Source organism: Centroberyx affinis, unplaced genomic scaffold, assembly GCF_046629955.1.
Source record: "Centroberyx affinis isolate AG114_WGS23_722 - 3 ecotype Tasmania unplaced genomic scaffold, CSIRO-AGI_Caff_v1 ptg000592l_1, whole genome shotgun sequence".
In the NCBI taxonomy this organism is placed as follows: Eukaryota; Metazoa; Chordata; class Actinopteri; order Beryciformes; family Berycidae; genus Centroberyx; species Centroberyx affinis.
In genome coordinates, this window is record NW_027279232.1 from 89342 (window position 1) to 108284 (window position 18943).

Sequence of the window (18943 nt, forward strand, 5' to 3'; positions counted from 1 at the left end):
GGGCCGATATTGGCCTTTTATATAAAAAAAAAAAATCAGATATGTTCCAGTGGCATCCACCTCTGATAAGATGGTTTTCTATGGGAAGCCCCTTATTGATTCTAATGAGACATTTTGATCATCAGATTCCACTGAATATATTAATATAATCATCCTGTTTTTATCGTCCCATAATGGTGTAAATGCTGTTTCAGAGGCTTTTCAAGAATAAAATAAAAGGGAGAAACACTGACTACTACCACCCCCCACCCCCCCCTCCTGCAGGACCCAGTCTGCTGCTCAAAGGAGAGAAGCCCCACCTCTTCCTGCTGGGCCACAGCCACGGCACCGACTGGGTGGAGTACGACGCCCAGGGCTGGCTGAGCCACGCCAAGCACAACCCCGCCGCCCAGAACGCCGCCACGCTGCTGCAGGACTCCCAGAAGTAAGACCGCCGCTCGCCGCTCGCCGCCACAACACACACGCTTCATGTTTTACATATATAAAGAGTACAGCGGTTTATTAGGGATGGGACGATACGCTTATCTCACCATTCCATACAACCACGATACAATGGAATAAATAAATGTTCAATGACACCAAAGTCTGACTGTGCAGAATTATGTATATTTCTGAGCTGCAGATCTTTCCAGCAATGGGATTGGCTTGTTAGAATGTAAACAGCAATTTAAAAATGTTATTACAAAGTGCAGATAATATGATTTGGATGGCGAGCTTGTGAAATTATGATGGTTAAGTCTCATTTGTGATTACTACAGCAGAATAAAAGGGAGCTAATATCACCATTCATTTTTCTGCCCCACAATACATATACATATTGAATTTCGCTATATTGTCCCATCCCTACAATTTATTGAATTTAGTAAAGCTTTCATGAACTGTCTAGAGGTTGAATCACTGTTGTGTTATATCAATCAGCAAAATGGACATTAGTATTTATATGAGAATGTCAAAGATTATTACTTTAAGTAAGGGTTAAAAGGAAAAAAAATACAATATATTGCGGTTCTCACGTTGACTCACTTCAAATCTCAGTCCCGTTGGATAACACTGAATGCACTTGATGTGTATTTTATGGGATATTACTTGAAATTATTTGTGTGATGATCGATTCACTTGGCTAATTGTTCATTTACAGTGCAATTTTGACAAAAATCCCCGCCCAAATAATACATGATCTATCTCATTTTGTACCTCTCCAGTACCAAATCAGTGATTTGTTAGGAAAAGCAAGGATGAATAAGTATTTTTTTTTTTTTTTACAATAACCAGTGGCAAATAGCCGTTAATCCCGAGCAAATCTAGACGCGTACAAAAGGATTTAGGAAAAGCGAAACGCACGCTTTGATGAGAGCAGCAGGCAGGCATAGTGAGCCAGACAAGGCAGGGAGCAGCTCACCAACATATGGGCCTCCAAACAATACAATATGCCACTAATACATTCAGATTAGCTCCATGTACTTTATAATTGAAGTATCAATCACCGGCTGACGCGGCGATAAAGGATAGCATGTGCGCTCGGTGGATGCAAATACAAATGGAGATGTACCCGCTTCTCCCGCTCTTTTTCCTTTTTGTTCCCTTTTCTTTCTCTCGTATTTCTCTTTATTTGTCCCTCTCATCTTTTCGCTTTTCCACCCTGCTCTCTAATTGCAAGAGCATGATTTCTACCCGTATTTACTCATTTTCTATCCCATCTCTTTCACGCTACCCTTTTTTCCACTATCTACCCATCATTCATCATTTCTCCTTCTCTCCCCCCCCCCCCCTTCCTCTCTCATATCTTGTTCCTCCACCTCTGCCCGTCCCGCCGCAGGAAGAACATCAGCGGCCTGTTCATGGGCCGGGCGGGCGGGGCCACGGTGCTGTCGGGCTCCATCGCCGGCCTGGAGGGCGGCTCCCAGCTCGCCCTGCGCCGCGCCACCAGCATGAGGAAGACCTTCACCACGGGCATGGCCGCCGTCAAGAAGAAGAGCCTCTGCATCCAGATCAAGCTGCAAGTGGTGAGTGGAGGAGGGGGGAGGAGGAGGAGGAGGAGGGTGACGGCGGGATGAAGGTGAAATCCGGTTGAGTTGGTCTGAAAAAGTCGTACATTTTCTAAATCGAAAGGCCTTAAAAAGCATTAAAATGTCTTGCAGCAAATGGGCTTGTTATGTAGGTTTGTTTTTAATTAAGTTTCATTTTGGTTGGTCACATTATGTAAGAATACAAAACAGGTTAATACAACTAGAATTTATAACCTCCTCCTCTTCTCTCCTTGTTTCCTCTCTCCTCTCCTCTCCTCTCTTCTCCTTGTTTCCTCTCCTCTCCTCCTCTCCTCTCCTTGTTTCCTCTCCTCTCTCCTCCTGTCCTCTCCTCCTCTCCTCCTCTCCTTGTTTCCTCTCCTTTCTCCTCTCCTCTCCTGTCCTTGTCTCCACTCCTCTCTCCTCTCCTCTCTTCTCCTCTCCCCTCTCCTCTCCTCTCCTCTCCTGTCCTTGTCTCCTCTCCTCCTCTCTTTGTCTCCTCTCCTCCTCTCCTCTCCTCCATGGTGGGACACACACACACTTGCCCCCTTGCAATTAATTTGCTGGTGTGTTTTTTTTTTCTTACACTGCTCTTTATAGTTTCAGATCTTTCATTAGCAATGTTCAATCAGAAATAGGCTGTTTTGTTTCTTTATTTTAGTTATTAAATTGACCTGAAATTAAATTCCAGGTAGCATTAAAAAGGTCTTAAAAGTATTAAATTTTGCGTTCTTAAACCTGCAGATGTCTCAGGAGGTTAAAAAGACGGAATGAATGATGAAACTGCTATACATTCACATAGGCCACATACACACTGCAGGTAAATGCAGCTGTCACTCCTCATTGGAGCGCTTAATCTTTTAACGTTCACACACACACACACACACACACACACACACACACACTTTGCTTTTGAAGGAGAGCGACAACTGCATCCTATAAGCACACTCATTACCGGAAAACACTGTGTGTACCAGAACCGCACTGGACAGCTGGTTGGTAAAGGATCATTCCGGTTATTTTCAACCTGGGTCTTATGTTCCAATGAGTAAAACACATGATGCTTTCAAGCTGAAGCAACGATCGCCCATTCTGGGAAGCACTGTGGGATGTCAGTCAACTGCAACGACAAAAACCGGGCCTTTCCCATTCCAAATGGTTTAGAAGAAGTTTGACCATTCAGCGCACATTGATTCAATAAAACCGATCTGATCAATATTAACTGTGACTGTTCATTTTCAACGTTTCATTTAGCCTCAAAATGCCTAATAGGATACATTTGGCGGAAATTAATAAAAACGATTTCCATTGTAAACGAAGAGCAAGCGAAGCAGGGAATTGGATTAGTTTCACCAAATGGTACATCTTTTTTTTTTTTCCTCCTGGACTCCAAAACTGTTCAGTCAGAAGAGAGGGGGGGAAAAAAGCGTTTGTTCGCCGCTTTATCTCGGTTGGAAGAGGAGACAAAGAGGAGCAGGTGGATAAACTTACGCGGCTACATCGTTTTGCCAGATTTTTCAACATCTGGTTTGTCTTCACTGCTGCAGTCGGAGGCAAAAGTTGAGAGAAATCAAGCGGGTTTGTTTCTGCAGGTGGCAGGCGGCACTTGCCAGAGTCGGCAGAGTTTACCCTCAATCTCCTGTTGAAAAGAAAAGCGGAACACCCGGTTTGCCATTTACTGCACGCCGCATTAGGCAAACCTTACCGGATGCACATTGATTGAATATTGTACGTTGTGTCTGTCTGTAGGACGCTCTGATTGACACGGTGCGTCGGTCCAGGGTTCACTTTGTCCACTGCCTGCTGCCCAAAGCCGAGGCGGTGGGCGGGGGAGGCGAGCCCCGCGTGGCCCACGGCGAGAGCCCCGACTCGGGCCTCATGACGCTGGACGTGGGCCTGCTGAGGGCCCAGCTCCGCGGGTCCAAGCTCCTGGATGCGCTGCGGATCTACAGGCAAGGTAACAAAGACGTTTTTTTTTTCTTCTTTTTCCTACTTCCCCCTCATTCAAATGACGAGCCCCCCGGGAACACTCTATTCCCCGTTGCATGTGTCTCTCTCCGCTTCGAGTGGCAGAACAACCAAAACAACCAGATAACATGTCTTCTGGTTTATTTGTGTTATTTCAGGTATATTCGTTTTCTATAATTACCAGTAGCAGGTTGATGTGTTTTCCCAGTCCACCACCCCACATTCAAATAAGTTAACACGTTTCTGGATTGCAACTCTACTTCTACTTAAATACGGATTCCTCAAAGGAATGCAATTGTCAGTGCTGGAGATTGGCATGTCAGTAGCAGATAACTGAGCTACATATTTAGATCTAGACATTGTTCAGTTTCCATTGTCCTTAGTTAATATGAAGGAGAGCTGCGTTTTCCTCTTTTCATGCTCCAGTACAGTATATCTAAGCTCTGGAACTGAAGTTTTACCTGCTTTGAACTCTCTCAAAATGTTTTTCTGACCATGTAAATAAAGTGTGAAATTTATATTTCTTGCCTATTTTCTTGCCTAAGGCAGTTGAGTCCATAGGTGCGTTTAACGTGCATAGGTAGGGAATTTAAATGGGTTTCAGTAACCTTCTGTATGTTCCTTAGAGGGTGTATGCTTTTAGATACCTTCAGCCCTTTATCCCAATGCAAAATCCCGCTCCCACTGGTATTATCACCACCTCCGCCTCTTTAAAAGCCTGAGAAAGCCCCGCAACCTTGACAGTTGTGGGTTCCAGTAGTGCGTTTCCACCTGTCAAACCTTCACAGCTTTGTCTCCTCGCCGTTTAGTGTTTTGAAGTGTTTTTCTGCCCGTATTCCTCCTGAAAATACACGTTGACGGTTGACATGCTGTTAGAGATCCACAAACAGAAAAACCCCGAGCTCACCTCGGTCTGCTGTGTTCTCCTACCTCCCCGCCTCCAGGATACCCGGACCACATGGTGTTCTCCGAGTTCCGCCGGCGCTTTGACGTCCTGGCGCCACACCTGACCAAGAAGCACGGCCGCCACTACATCGTCACTGACGAGAAGAGGGTGAGTGTTCGGAATGTCATATGACGGGCCGATGTTGGCCTTTTATAAAAAAAAAAGAGATATCGGAGTGTTGACTACCGATGTGATTAAGGTTCCTCCCTTACCGCAGCTAGTGATTATGTTTTTATTACTCTTATTTTTATATCAGATGTCTGACCAGAGAAAGCATCTCAGTGTATTGTGGGAGCTTCAGGGTCTTAAAGGAACACACCTCAATTGTCCTTTTCGTCAACTTGGCAACTTAAGCATACACTATGTGGAGTGATAGTAGGCTACTAGTATTATCTCGAAAATGAGAACTTGTAGCAGCTCCAAAGGTAAATAGTAAATGATCTTAAAGGCTAATTCCAGTTATTTTCAACCTGGCCCTTATTTTCCTTTGCTTGAGCTCAAACCTGGGTAACCTAAATGTAATTCAGTTTTATCAGTAGCATTCAGAAACAATATTATACTTTCTATGCCTGTTCATTATTGCATTCCATATTGAACTAGAAGGGCACTCAGGAGAGCGCAGACCTCCGCCAAGGCCAATAGTCCAGTCTTCTATGATATGCAAATGTGCAAGCGCAACCAATATACGGATCCGCTCCAAAATTTAATGGGTTCTTCCTTGGCCTGTGCTATACCCTTCCACGAAGTTTCACAAAAATCGGGCCAGTAGTTTTTCCGTAATCCTGCTGACAGACAAACAAACAAACGAACAGCACCGATTACATCACCTCCTTGGCGGAGGTAATTAATTGATAACCTTTGGAAACAGTCGGCCTATACACTCATCCTGCTTACAGCCAAATCAATGCTGTCATCAAATATGTGATTCTATATTATTTGCTCTTTTTTATTGAGAGGAGGGAGCTTATATGTACTCTACAATTGTGTTAAACATCACTTTGCCTCCTTGCTTCCGGCTAGCTCCGCTCAAAAAAAAAAAATCTTTACGGCCCTTCAAATATACATATTGATTGAACTGTGGAAGCTGGGGGATTGCGTATTTCTCTCCCTGCCCCTCCACATTGTAACCTCACCGCCGTGCACACAATCCCCTCCGTTCCTGCTCTCCTCCCTCTCTCCTCTCTCTCTCTCTCTCTCTCCTGTCCTTTTCCTGCTCCAAGAGGCGCTCTTGTGTGTAATTAATTATGATTGCGCAGGCTGGCAGCATACGGCTACTGTACTGATTAATTACCGGCAGTGGGAAGAGCTCTCTCTTTTTCCTCCCCTCTCTCTCTCTCTCTCTCTCTTTTCTCTCTCTCACCCCCCCCCCCTCCTCCCACCCACCCCCATTCCCTTGTCTCTTTTCACTGTTTTTTTTTTTTTTTTGCCTTGTCTCGTTATCTTTCAAGTCCTTTTGTATAGGAGGCTGAACAGTTTAGGAACATCCCCCTCAGCATATGATTAATGTCTTCCCTACATTCCCGTTCAGGCGGTATATAGCGGAGCCGTGATTAGCCTTCATGGATGGGGAGGGGGGGGCGGCGGGGGGAGGGGGAAGTGTCTCTACATTAACGGGTTTGATAACCTATGTGCTGAAGCCTATAATGTGGAGGGGGGGAAAAAAAGGAGAAAGGGAAAAGGTACACAACGGTTTTCACTGTACGCTGATATTTATGAATGCAAAGAACCTATAAAGTGCCGTTTAAATGAATAGGCGCTGTCAACAGAAGAGATTTAGCCGGATCAATTAAGTAGATCAATGAAATGGGCCCTCCGCTCGCCACCACACCAAAACACAGCGGCGGTTAAAGCAGCTCACAAAGCCTCCTCGGAGATGAGCTTTAGAGAGGATAGCCCACTCAGAGGGAACTAATGGCGCGCCGTCCTCCGGGGAGTCGGGCGAAGGGAAGGAAGGGGAAAGAAAGGCATGGTAAGAGGGATGAAAGGAAGCGGATTGAGATGGAGAAGGGTGCATAATTGTGGGGGGTCGGGGGGATACGAAAGAATTGGTTTTCAGAGAACAAGAGGGAGAGAGAGAGAGCCGCAGAAAGGGAATATTTATTTACGGAGGCTGTCTGAGAAAAATCGCCCCCCCCCCCCACCGCCCTCTCTTCTTCTTTTTTTTTTTTTTTTTTTTGCCAAACAAAAAAGCTCCGCCGCTGACAGCCCAGTTCTGTCAGTTCCTCTTAACGGCACTGTGATGGTGCCATGATAGCCGGTAGCCAGACGCTTTACCTGCAAGGCCCTGCACTCCTGGCAATAACATCCCCCCCCCCCACCTCCCCCCAAAACCCCCCTTCAAAAATAGCAAAAAAATAAGAAGAAAACTCATCGAACATTCCTTTCAACATCACGTCCCCGAGAGGCTCAAACCTCAGTGGAGCTGTAAATGTTAAGTTCCCTGAAGAAAAGGGGTTAGACGGACATATGAGGTCGATATTGTTTCTGTCATTAAAATATGATGTGGATATGATGCAGTTTGATTCATTACATATTTATTGTAGAATTGATCAATACTACACCGGTTGTCTATGGGAAGCCCTTAACATGATTTAATTCTAATGTGACATTTTAATCAGGTTCCACCCAAGTATGCATGAATATGTTTATCACCACCCTGCGTTTCAGTGGAGAGTTTTAGTGTCCCATGGTCTAAAAGCATAAAATTCTGGAGGAAATATTGCATACTCGCAGGTTTTTGGAACTTTTTGCCGTGAAAATGATCAAATTTAAAGATGTACAAGTACAGAATATCCAAATAAAGATGTACATTTTGTACTGTTCCTGTCATTGGAGCTCAGAGTTACTCCCCCGTCTAATACAAATTTAATCATATTACATTTTGGCACAGACTATCAGCTATCAGCAGCTTAATCCTAACTTCCAGTATCGGCCTTGGCAAAGCCTGTATCAGTTGAACCCTAGTGAAGAAACAGTGTGCACTTTGTCTTGTAAAGATTGAGTTGACTCGATGGATGAAAACCGACAGAAAAGGCACCTGAGAAGCCTCTCCGGCTGACTTGTTTTCTGGCTTCAAGTCCCTTGAGGCGGGGGTTGGGGGAGGGCTGTGTGTGTTTGTATGTGTTAGCTGAGGTTAGGGGGAAGCGTGTTTGTTGCCTTGGCACCACGCCAGCATCCTTTGGGCGAACGGGTCATGTGATCAGACAGAGGTAAGCTGGAGTCAGTGGAACAAGCCGGGTTGTTTTTGTTTATCCGTCCGCTGACTTGTTTGTTCTGCTGGTTTGCAGGCGGTGGAGGAGCTGCTGGAGTCCTTGGAGCTGGAGAAGAGCAGCTACCACATGGGGCTGAGCAGGGTGAGTGGAGACACACACACACACACACACACACACACATTTTTGTTTTACTATACTTGTAAGGATCCTAATTCTAATCTTAACCCTAAATCCAAATCCTGATGCTAAATTTACCCCTAATCTTTGCCCTAATGTAAACCTAATCCTAATCCTAATTCTTCTCTCTTAGTTTTTAAACCCAAGTCCTAATCCTAATCTATGATATGATGTGATATGATACGGTATGATACGATATGATACAGTACAATATGATACGATGCAATACGATATGGTAATCTAGCCCCTTAACAAGTGAGGACCGGCCAAAATGCTAAAACTCACTGGTTCTCACAAGGATACAAGAACAAGGACACACACACACACATATATATATGTATATATACACACATACACACAGCCACAAAACCTATTTCAGTGCTCCAAACTACTGTGTTCACCGCATTTTCATGGGGACAAAAACTCAAAGGCCAACAGAAAGCAGATCAGAGACATTAAAGAGTCTGAAACTCCCAAGGGTAAATGTTTACCCACCGTCTCTGCTGTTTTCCTCTTTCCCCCCCCCTCATGACGCTGTCGCATATGAAAACCGAGGAGAAACCCTTATTAAATCAGACATTAGCTGTGCCTCTCTGTGTGTGGGCAGCTCCCCCCCCCCCCCCCCCACCCCCATCACACCTCCCTCAGCAGCCGCGTGTTTGCGTAGCCGTCGAGTCGACTCCCGGCTACCAGTCCCAGCGTCTTTATCACCCGGTGACACTCTCCCAGCAAAACAGATAATTAGAACTTCTCCAGCCAATAGTGCGGCGGGGATGTGGAGGTAAGTGTTGTTTTTCTTCGTGCGCGGCGCCGAGTCTCTCCGTTCTCACCTTCAATTGTCCTAGCGGTTTTAATGGGGGGGGGGGGGGGGAGCCGACCTCCTTTTATTCGCGGCGCCGTGTGCCGGTGACCCCCCCCGCCGAGCGCCAGTCAGACGCCGGCCAGACTCAAGCTCTTTGAGATGGAAGAAAAAAAAAGCGGTGAATCACAAGGAGAAAGACAGGCTGATGGTTTTGTTAATTAGCTTCTCCGAATGTTCTTTGGAATAGAGAACACTGAGCGCCTTGAGCCGTCAATTAGAAAAGTTTTCTTGGCGGATATCGCGTGGGGGGGGGGGTTTAACCCGTCCGCTCCGAGAATTTCCAAGTTCAGACGAAGCTACGGTTCCAAGTGTGTCCTGTAGTGTGCATATTAATAATATTACTAATACCACCTGTTAACACAGCATTTCCATTGGCAGACAAGACACAGAGGGATCCAGCCAACCCGCATGACGAGGCACAGTGCCACAAACCCACACACCGGGCCTTATTTATCACGTTAAATCACGGCTTTAGTGGCCAATCCCTATCCAGACATTGATTTTTGGGGAATTGCTCCAGTGAAGTTGACCACTCTCACAACTAGTATCAGCAGCTTTATACTACTCATTTCCTCAACTGTTGATTGACATTCCATCGATCTAAATCAATGCCAGTCTCTTTACCCTATGTGATCCCAGTGGTGGGCTACCTCATTATTGTAAAAGAATCATTTTCAGCCCCTGACTCAGAGCCCAGTGGATACCAATTCAACGCAACAGTCCCCTGTTCCCAAGACCATTACACATCGCCATCGAGCTTTAGAGTTCCTCCCGAGTTTCGATGAGACAGAGTTTCGATATGCTCCCCTTTTCCCGACTCACCCGTGCTGCGGGTCTTTGGTATTCAGAAAGACCCTCCCCTCCCTCCCTCCTCCGCCCACCTCAACACACACATCCGCACACCATAGTGGAGCACCAGCGTCACGCTATACCCCCTGTCGGCATTGCTCGCTGGTTGCGTCACGGGGTCATGATCGTTAGCAAGTAAAGTAAAGCCGGGGAATCTTTTCTCATCCCCCCCCCCTCGGTTGTCGCATTGTGTGATTTTCAGTGCAGAGACGGGAGTGGTCGTTAACTGATCGGCCAAGCGGGTGCACCGTGCATTTTGTTCCATTTTGTTCTGCAATCGGCCCGATTAAAACGACACAGGCTTTAGTGGAGAAGTAGAAAATGTTTTGGAGTCGTCCAGTCATTAGAGCAAACGGGTTAGGGGTAGGATTTGATGGTGTCACTTGAAAATGTGTTGCACTTCTCCACTCGATCACGTCGTTTTATCGGTCAGATGCAGAATAACACTGGTAACTTTGCATTGTAACAGCTCCCCTTGCGTCTAGGCTTTTATTGAATTTTTGGACCAATGCATGTGTTTTATGTATGTGTGGGCTATTCCCTAAAACTCACACCCTTGCCTTCTCACTAGCTGAGGACGAGAGCTCTTTGAGAACCCTTTAGATCAGCGGTGAGTGTTTGCAGCGCGATGCACTCGCAGCGGAACACTGTGCTCTTGCCTCTGCCACTTAATGATATTTGAACAGCCGCGCTCTGTGTGGCGAGGCTGTTGGTCAAGTGGGGTAAAATAAAGGAGAAATTAAGGAAAGGTCTAAAAAGAACAGAGGACGTTTGAATAGAAATTCGTTTTGAAAAATGAGCCGATTTGTCACGGCCACATGGGAGTTTTCATTAGGATTTTTGGGAAGTTAAGCCTTACCCTGTAGCTGATGCTAATAGCATGCTAATGCAATTAAGGCTATGTTCAGACGGTTTGATGAGCACTCGCCTGAGGAAGGGTGTTTGTTCCTCAATCTCCCAAGTAGATTAGAAAATGGAAATAATAAAATATTACACCTTTGATATAGCATTAAAATGAGAAAGAATTGGAAGCCAAGAAGAAGTACACCTGTTTTTTTGTTTTTTTCATAATTGCTGAAACTCAGCAGCAGCAAATGTACAAGAGCAATAGATGGAAAAGAAGGTACTTTCCTTCACCTCCGACTCAATCTGCGGTGACTTTTTTTGAGTCATAAAAAATGACCTAATTCACAGTCACAAAATGCTAACAGGCCAGAAATTATATATTCATCTTTTAAATCACTTCTGCCCTTGTACAGGAAATCCTTCTTGTAATGTTCCTTTCATATCCCCTTTTTCTTTAATCTATATTGCCATTTTGTGAGTCTCCGTTTTTTTATTTATGTTTTATACGAGGCTCATGTCGGCCCGTCTTCACTTTCGCAGTCAAAAATGAAATTGGCACTCAGCAGGTAGCGAGCAGAGCATCCCATCCAATCCCCCCCCTAATTGAGTCACCGTAGATTTGATATATTCAATATAGATATTATTATTTGGCTGTCAAGTACGGTCAATGGTAGGAAATATTTAAAGTGATGAAACCAAACTTAAACGGCCGAACCTCTTCCCTACCTCCATCCCACCGCACACCGAGTCTGACATTTAGTCTGACTGACCCGGTCTTAACTCCCCCCCCACCCCCCCACCCTCTGTCCGTAGGTGTTCTTCAGAGCGGGGACTCTGCCCAGGCTGGAGGAGCAGCGCGACGTCCAGACCAGGAGGAACATCACTCTGTTCCAGGCCGCCTGCCGGGGATACCTGGCCAGACAGGCCTTCAAGAAGAGGAAGGTAAGATCAAGCACCATCACACTTTGTGGCCTATCAGCAGACATAAGAAGAGGCAAACTCTCTGTTATTGGCCCAATCAAACACCACGGGGGCACTGGAGAGCTCATTTCCAGTGGTAGAAGTGCAGCCCTAATGGAAACTGAACAAATACAGGGCTGATTGGCCATGTGGTGCTGCATGAAAATGTGTGCGTCTCCTAATGTGAAACGAGCTGGTAATGTGGCATGGAAGAAATGATTAAGTTTTGTTGGAACTGGCATATCTTGACAATTGCATAGTGTTGGCAGAGGTATGCGCTTTACCGAGTGTAGAGCTGCAACGATTAATCGATTAATCGATTAGTTGTCAACTATTAAATTAATCGCCAACTATTTTGATAATCAATTAATCGGTTTGAGTAATTTTTTAAGAGAAATAAGTCAAAATTCTCAGATTCCAGCTTCTTAAATGTGAATATTTTCTGGTTTCTTTACTCCTCTATGACAGTAAACTGAATATCTTTGGGTTGTGGACAAAACAAGACATTTGAGGACGTCATCTTGGGCTTTGGGAAACACTGATTGACATTTTTCACCATTTTCTGACATTTTATAGACCAAACAACTAATCGATTAATCGAGAAAATAATCTACAGATTAATCAGCAATGAAAATAATTGTTAGTTGCAGCCCTAACTGAGTGCCATCTAGTTTTTTTAGTTTAGGTTTGCTTCTCCTGCAGGCTGCAGCACTAGAACAGTTTTTTATGGATTCTTGGTAAAGCGCCGATTCTAAACATGAGGACTGTACCCGTTTCATAGTTGTTAAAGTTCTACATTGAAATCTTGGGAAAAGGCAAAGGGGGGACATTAGTAAAAGTATTTCCACTGAGGGGAAGTTGAGACAGTCGTTTTTTTTCTGCTTCCTCATGCCTGCTGGAGAGTGTTTGTCATTTCGCTAGTGCCTCTACCTACCAAGCCCGGTGGTTTAGCGCCGCACTAAATCAAAGCATCATCGGATCACGGCCCTCAGCGGTCGGCCATCAATCTGTCAAGCCCAAACAGGCCCGGGACGGACGGACAGATAGCCTTCAATTTGCTGCTCCCCTCCGCCGGGATCCCTCCACGGCCCCCGATGTCTCCTCAATCACCTCCTCTATTGATCACCTGCTGTGAGATATCATCCTCCAGCCTCTCTCCCCTGCCCCTGTTCCCCCCTCCCCCCCCATTCTCACTTCTCACAAAGAGTTGCCTGGGTTGCATTCGTCATCTGCTTTTCTTTTCTTTCTTTTTTTTCTATTTAGGGTCGTTCCCTCTTTTTTTTCTCTCTCTCTCTCTCCTTCGCGCTGTAGCCCCCCAAAGAAATCACCAGTCACCACTACCTGATCTTTTTTTTTTTTCTCCAGTCGGGCTCCAGTCGGGCTCCAGTCGAGCGTGTGAAGTCTTTTTTTTTTTTCTTTTTTTTTTTTTTACCCCTCTCTCCGAACCTACTCATATTTCTCTTGCTTTGTGGCAAGCACAAGAGGGTGTGTGTGTGTGTGTGTGTGTGTGTGTGTGTGTGTGGCTCCTACACAGCGTGCGACTGTTGGAGGCCCTGTCATAATTGCAGCTCGTTCATGAGGGCTAGAAAGACTGTAGGAGTACAGTTTTGGTGCCTGTGCGTGTGTGTGTGTGTGTGTGTGTGTGTCGTTCCACCGGAGTGAGCGTGACGAGTGGGAACATCGCAGCCGTCCGCCGACTGACTCTTCAAGACGCCGGTGGGAATCTGGCGAGCTTCTGTTTGTAGCGCGTGTGTGTGTGCGTGTGTGTGTGTGTGTGTGTGTGTGTGTGTGTGTGTGTGTGTTCATCTGATTCACAGACGTCTCGATGTCGCTCGCGGAAGTTTCCTCATGCGAACACACACACACAGTTCATTTGGCGCACAGTAATTTGATTTTTTTTTTTTTTTTTTTCTGTGCGTACATGCGAGCGTTAACGTGTGTGTGTGTGTGTGTGTGTGTGCGCATGGGGAAAGATTACGCTTCGGATCCCTCTCCTCTCTCTCCATTACCATTTCTGTTTATGCTTTCCCGCTGCACCGGGCTCAAGTCTGCCAACTAGAATTACTTTTCAAGGGCATCCGGGCTTCGGCTTCACTACTGCGTCTCCCTCGAAGGACTCGGCTCGAGCCTCATCGCCCGGCGTTAAAATATTAATCTCGCGTAATTGATGTAGTTTGGGATTAGGTCCGCGTCTTCGGCGGGCCACTGTCACAGCCACTTGTTGCCAATGCGCTTAAAAAAAACAAGCGCACTGTTTTTTTTTTTTTTGAGTGATTCTGGCGGAGCGTCAGACTCGGTCGAAATGCCCCACAGCAGAAAGGGGGGGGGGGGGGGGGGGCAACACTCGCACTTCGGCGCCTCTCAAAAAGCTTTTTGTGGATTCAACTCTGTGTATTTTTCACTCCTCGGCTCTCCTGGTGGAAACATTTTTTTTTTTTAAGTGGTAAAGGTGTGAATAGGAACTGTGAAGCTTGCAGGTTTGCTGTTGGTTTTACACCCACAATGGGCGCTTTTTTTTTTTTTTTTTTTTTTTTTGGCGAGGAAAGTGAAGTGTCATTGTTTAGCGATGGAAAAAGTGTTGTGAGGTTTGCGCAATCAGTAAAGGGACCGTTGATGCCCACTGATGTTAGTATAGGTTGGCCACACCGGGTGTTTTCAAGTATATTACTCTTGAGAGCTTTTCATTTGAAATCAGCATACCTTGAATATCTCCTTCTATGGAGCCTCTAGCTCAGAGTGGAGCTCTACTGCGGTGTAGACTCTTGAACAGGAAATTTATATTGCACTTAAGCTCTCCTGGCCTGTGTGTCTCAGAAATGCTCAAGCCCCCCCCACCCCCCACCCCCCACCCTCCTGACATTGCCACAACACAAAATCAATTAGTTTGTTTCTCCAACTCGTCTGTTTGCCAGCTCTGGGGGGGTGGGGAACCTTCAAGTCCTCCCCTCCCCGCCGGGGGGAGCCGCGTTCAAAGCGCTCCGAGTGTAGCGGGAGAACGGAGGAGGGGAATAAGAAAAAGGGAAGATGGAGAGAAAGAAGGAAAGACGGGAGAAAGAGAGAAACTGTGCCTCGCCATGGGGGAATAGACAAATAGAACAGATCCACTGCCTCGTTTGAAGCCCCGCAGTCTCTCTCTCTCCTCTCTCTATCTCTTTGACATTCATGGGGAACAGTTGAGGATGGAGGAGCGTGGGGGATTCCGCTGCCAGCCAGCCAATACTGAGCCTAATTAAATCGTTGCCTAAAGACAGAACTTCCCCCCTCCCTGACTGGGAACAGGTGGGCTCGGGCAGACGCCGCTGCATGTGTGTGTGTGTGTGTGTGTATGAGCGTGTTTGTGTGTGTAAACCGGGGCCTATGTAGCTGCCTGGTAGGTGCCAGGTGTAAAGGAGAGGTAGAGGGCAGTGGAGGAGGAGGAGACATCACTACACTCTCTTTACAGCGATCGCTCTGTTTGCTTTCTGTCAAGTTACTGAATCCTAGTGTACTGCTATTTAAGCACACACTCCTGCATCCGTGTAGAAGTCGCTGATGGAAAAGGGGATAAAGGAAGTGGTTTGCAAACAATGGGATGATTTGACCTAGTGCAAGTGGGGGGCAGCAGCATTAAAGTCTGACCAAACGCATGCACTTTCCCCATATGTTTGACACCGCAAGTAAGTAAGTAGGCCAACCATGCCGAGAGATGAAATGTGTGTGCACCTCCCTTGATCAAGGGAATTAACCAGCAGAACACAAGGTCTGGAAAAGTATGGAAAATGTACTTAGTCATCTCCAGGTCTGGAAAAATGTGTCAATTGGGCAAAAACTGCAGTCGTAGACACACTGTCATTTCATGTTCAATCCATCATTTGAACTAGAATCTTCAAATCCAGGCAAGAAACTGAGTATGGAATTTTAAAATGAAACTGGAGTAGGAACCCAGATAACAACACAAAGATCAAGACTCTCCACACAAGGTAACCTCTGGTATAGTAGAGGCCAGTTTGCCCCAATTGTGTGTTTGGGTTGCCAGATTACTTGCTGTTTGTGAAGATTCCAGCATGGAATTCCTCTTAATTGGTAAATTGATATTGATGGTTTAATTTGTACTTGGAGTGTTCACTTGCTATCGGTGCTCTAGTCACAGGTAGCTGCCTAACTAAAGGAAAAACATACAAACAAACATATGAAGTGTTATAACAGGGAGGGTCACCATCACCTAACCCCTGATGATGATTTGTAGGCATCTGCAGTCATAGAGGGCTGATGAGTGTTCACTAACCCCCTCTTTGCTCACATCATCAAGGGTCCCTTCTGTTGAACTGATTGGGGACCATTCATCCCTCCTCAATGTAAAGATCTAATCCCCCACACTCACTTTTCCTCCCCTGTATTGCCCATCCATGCCCCTTCTGTATCCATAGTTGGGAGAAGCTTGTCTTGGTTCGATTCTTCAAGCACTGGTATCGGCTGCTGGGTTGGGGGGTTTGGACAAAACAAAGGTGCCGTCAGATTTTGCATTGCAAGTTGAATAACTTCTTTAGGTGCTCCATCCACCTGGAGACCAAATGATAGATTATTCAGTTGCTGGTTGAGAGCTTTATGATTCACTTTCCTTACCAGGAAACCAGGGAATTTGAAATGAATCTTCTAGCTAGCCAAACACTTCTTCTAGCAATTTGAATTGTAGAGAAGTGTGAATTGTGAAACAGAAAACTCGATATTCCAATGCAACTGCAGTGAAAACTAGCATCAGCTGGTCTATAAAGCTTACTGCCACAGGCGTTTCAGACATGGCAGTTCTACAAGGACCTAATGCAAATCCTACAGGCTCTTACACACAGCAGCACATGGAGAAGCCCCTTCCTTGCCCTTCTGGCTATCATTAAAATACAGTATGTTACTCCGAAAACGATACAGACTATTTATGGCTGTTTGTGCACTGCTTATCCATTCACTCTTACGCCGTCCCTCCGCTGATGGTTGTTTTGCGTGTGTTTATCAGATCCAGGACCTGGCCATCCGCTGCATCCAGAAGAACATCAAAAAGAATCGCGGCGTGAAGGGCTGGCCCTGGTGGAAGCTCTTCACCACCGTCAGGCCTCTGATAGAGGTGCAGCTCACCGAGGAGCAGATCCGTGGCAAGGATGTGAGTATCCGCACGCACACACACACACACACACACACATACTGGTATATACCTATAACTAGGGTTTGGATGGTGGGTTTTTGAAAGGCAACACCAATATTTTTAGCTCTGTAGAAGTTCCAAGTATTGAGTATTTTCCCCAGACTTGTATTCATGTGAGGGTGGAAAAGCCTTATTTAGGTCATGGGACACTAAACTCTCCATTGAAACCCAGGATGATGATAAATATAACACATCCATGCATGCCTGTGTGAAATCTAATCAAAATGTCTCATTAGAATTAATTCAGGTTAAGGGCTCCCCATAGACAACCAGTGTAGTACTGATTAATTCTACAATAAATATGTAATCAATCAAACTGCATCATATCCATCATATCAGAGGTGGACTGGACCAGATCGGATTTTTAATAAATGGACAATATTGGCAAATGGATAAATCAGTCTAACCACAGTTACCTACAACACTTATGGACACCTACATTGACACCTACACACATACACCCAGTGATACACTCCTGCAACTCTCGAACGAGTACACACACACACAAACACACACACACACACACACACCAGTGAGAGCCACCCAAACCAGTGCTTGGTTTTGCAAGGCAGGGTTTCTTGAGAGCACACTTATTTTATTTGCTGATTAATTAACTTTATCTGCTGAACCCTTGAATGCAAACTCTCTCTCTCTCCCTCTCCCTCTCTCTCTCTCTCCCTCTCTCTCTCTCATACACACTCCTTTCTTTTCCTTGCCCAGGAGGAGATCCAGCAGCTGAAGCAGAAGTTGGAGAAGGTGGAGAAAGAGAGGAACGAGCTGAGACTCAACAGCGACCGCCTCGAAAGCCGGGTGAGCTCACACACACACTCACACACACACACACACACACACACACACACTCACACACACACACTGAATAGTAATGACAGTCTTGAACCCTAAAAACAAACACTGTCATCTCTTATAAAGGGAGACCGACTAAATATAGCAAGCTGCACATTCATATAGACGTGCTCAACACTTGCTAATTGCCATATGTGTGTGTGTGTGTGTGTGTGTGTGTGTGTGTGTGTGTGCTGCATCAGATCACAGAGCTGTCGTCGGAGCTTGCCGATGAGCGTAACACCGGAGAGTCGGCCTCCCAGCTGCTGGAGAGCGAAACCTCTGAGAGACTCCGCCTGGAGAAGGACATGAAGGACCTTCAGGTAGGGACTCACACACACACACACACACACACACACACACACACACACACACACACACACACACACACACACACACACACACACACACACACACACACAGAAACAAAGCATGCTTCCCTTTTAATTTTCAAGTGTTTTTTCTATGTATGGTTTTCTAATGTATGTCCCTATGTGTTGCTAGAACATGTGACTTTATTGCATTGTGTATTTTCTGCAAATGCTTTTGTTCTCATGCCTCTCTAGAGATCTCGGTCTCAATGAAACTACCTGATGAAATAAAGAATAAATGAAACAAATGACAAGAAATTCACCAAACGCACAAAAAGTCACACAAGTACCAGAGTCCATAGAGTCTGAGCTGATCTGGATCAACATGGGTTTGGCGTTTCAGTGCCTTGGTCCAATTGCTAGACACTTGTGATATTTTACAGCGTACCAAAGGCCCAACTCTTCTGCTTTAAGTTTTGGTCTGATTAAAATTGTTACGCACCATGGGACTGATTGGATTTCAGCAGAAAAAAAGCTTCACCTTGCCCATTTAGGCACTGACCCATTCGTTCAGTTGATGCGTTTTCCCAAGCAGAGCGCTATTAAGGCAAATTGAAATAGAACTGCCTTATTGTGATGGAAAATAGAGATGGATCACACTCTGTAGACTCAGTTGCCTTTTAGCATTAAGGTAACGGTCAATCTCTAACATTCAAGCCGGGTTTCTACTCCGGTGCTCACCCGAAATAACAGTTATAGTTACAGCAGATTCTGGGCATCGGGAAAGGAAACT

General features: G+C 45.7%; 1 protein-coding gene across 4 annotated transcripts in view; it reads left to right on the top strand.

Annotated features, from left to right (window-relative positions):
• The window catches only part of LOC139643394 (unconventional myosin-XVIIIa-like), a 134961-nt gene that overhangs the window by 74115 nt on the left and 41903 nt on the right, over positions 1-18943 (top strand). For all 4 annotated transcript variants that reach the window (XM_071518530.1, XM_071518532.1, XM_071518529.1 and 1 more), the window contains 9 exons: positions 265-424; positions 1817-2003; positions 3753-3960; positions 4916-5025; positions 8205-8270; positions 11677-11805; positions 16811-16954; positions 17717-17806; positions 18043-18162. In XM_071518530.1, the coding sequence (XP_071374631.1) occupies positions 265-424; positions 1817-2003; positions 3753-3960; positions 4916-5025; positions 8205-8270; positions 11677-11805; positions 16811-16954; positions 17717-17806; positions 18043-18162 (1214 nt within the window). The remainder of the gene's footprint in view (positions 1-264; positions 425-1816; positions 2004-3752; positions 3961-4915; positions 5026-8204; positions 8271-11676; positions 11806-16810; positions 16955-17716; positions 17807-18042; positions 18163-18943) is intronic.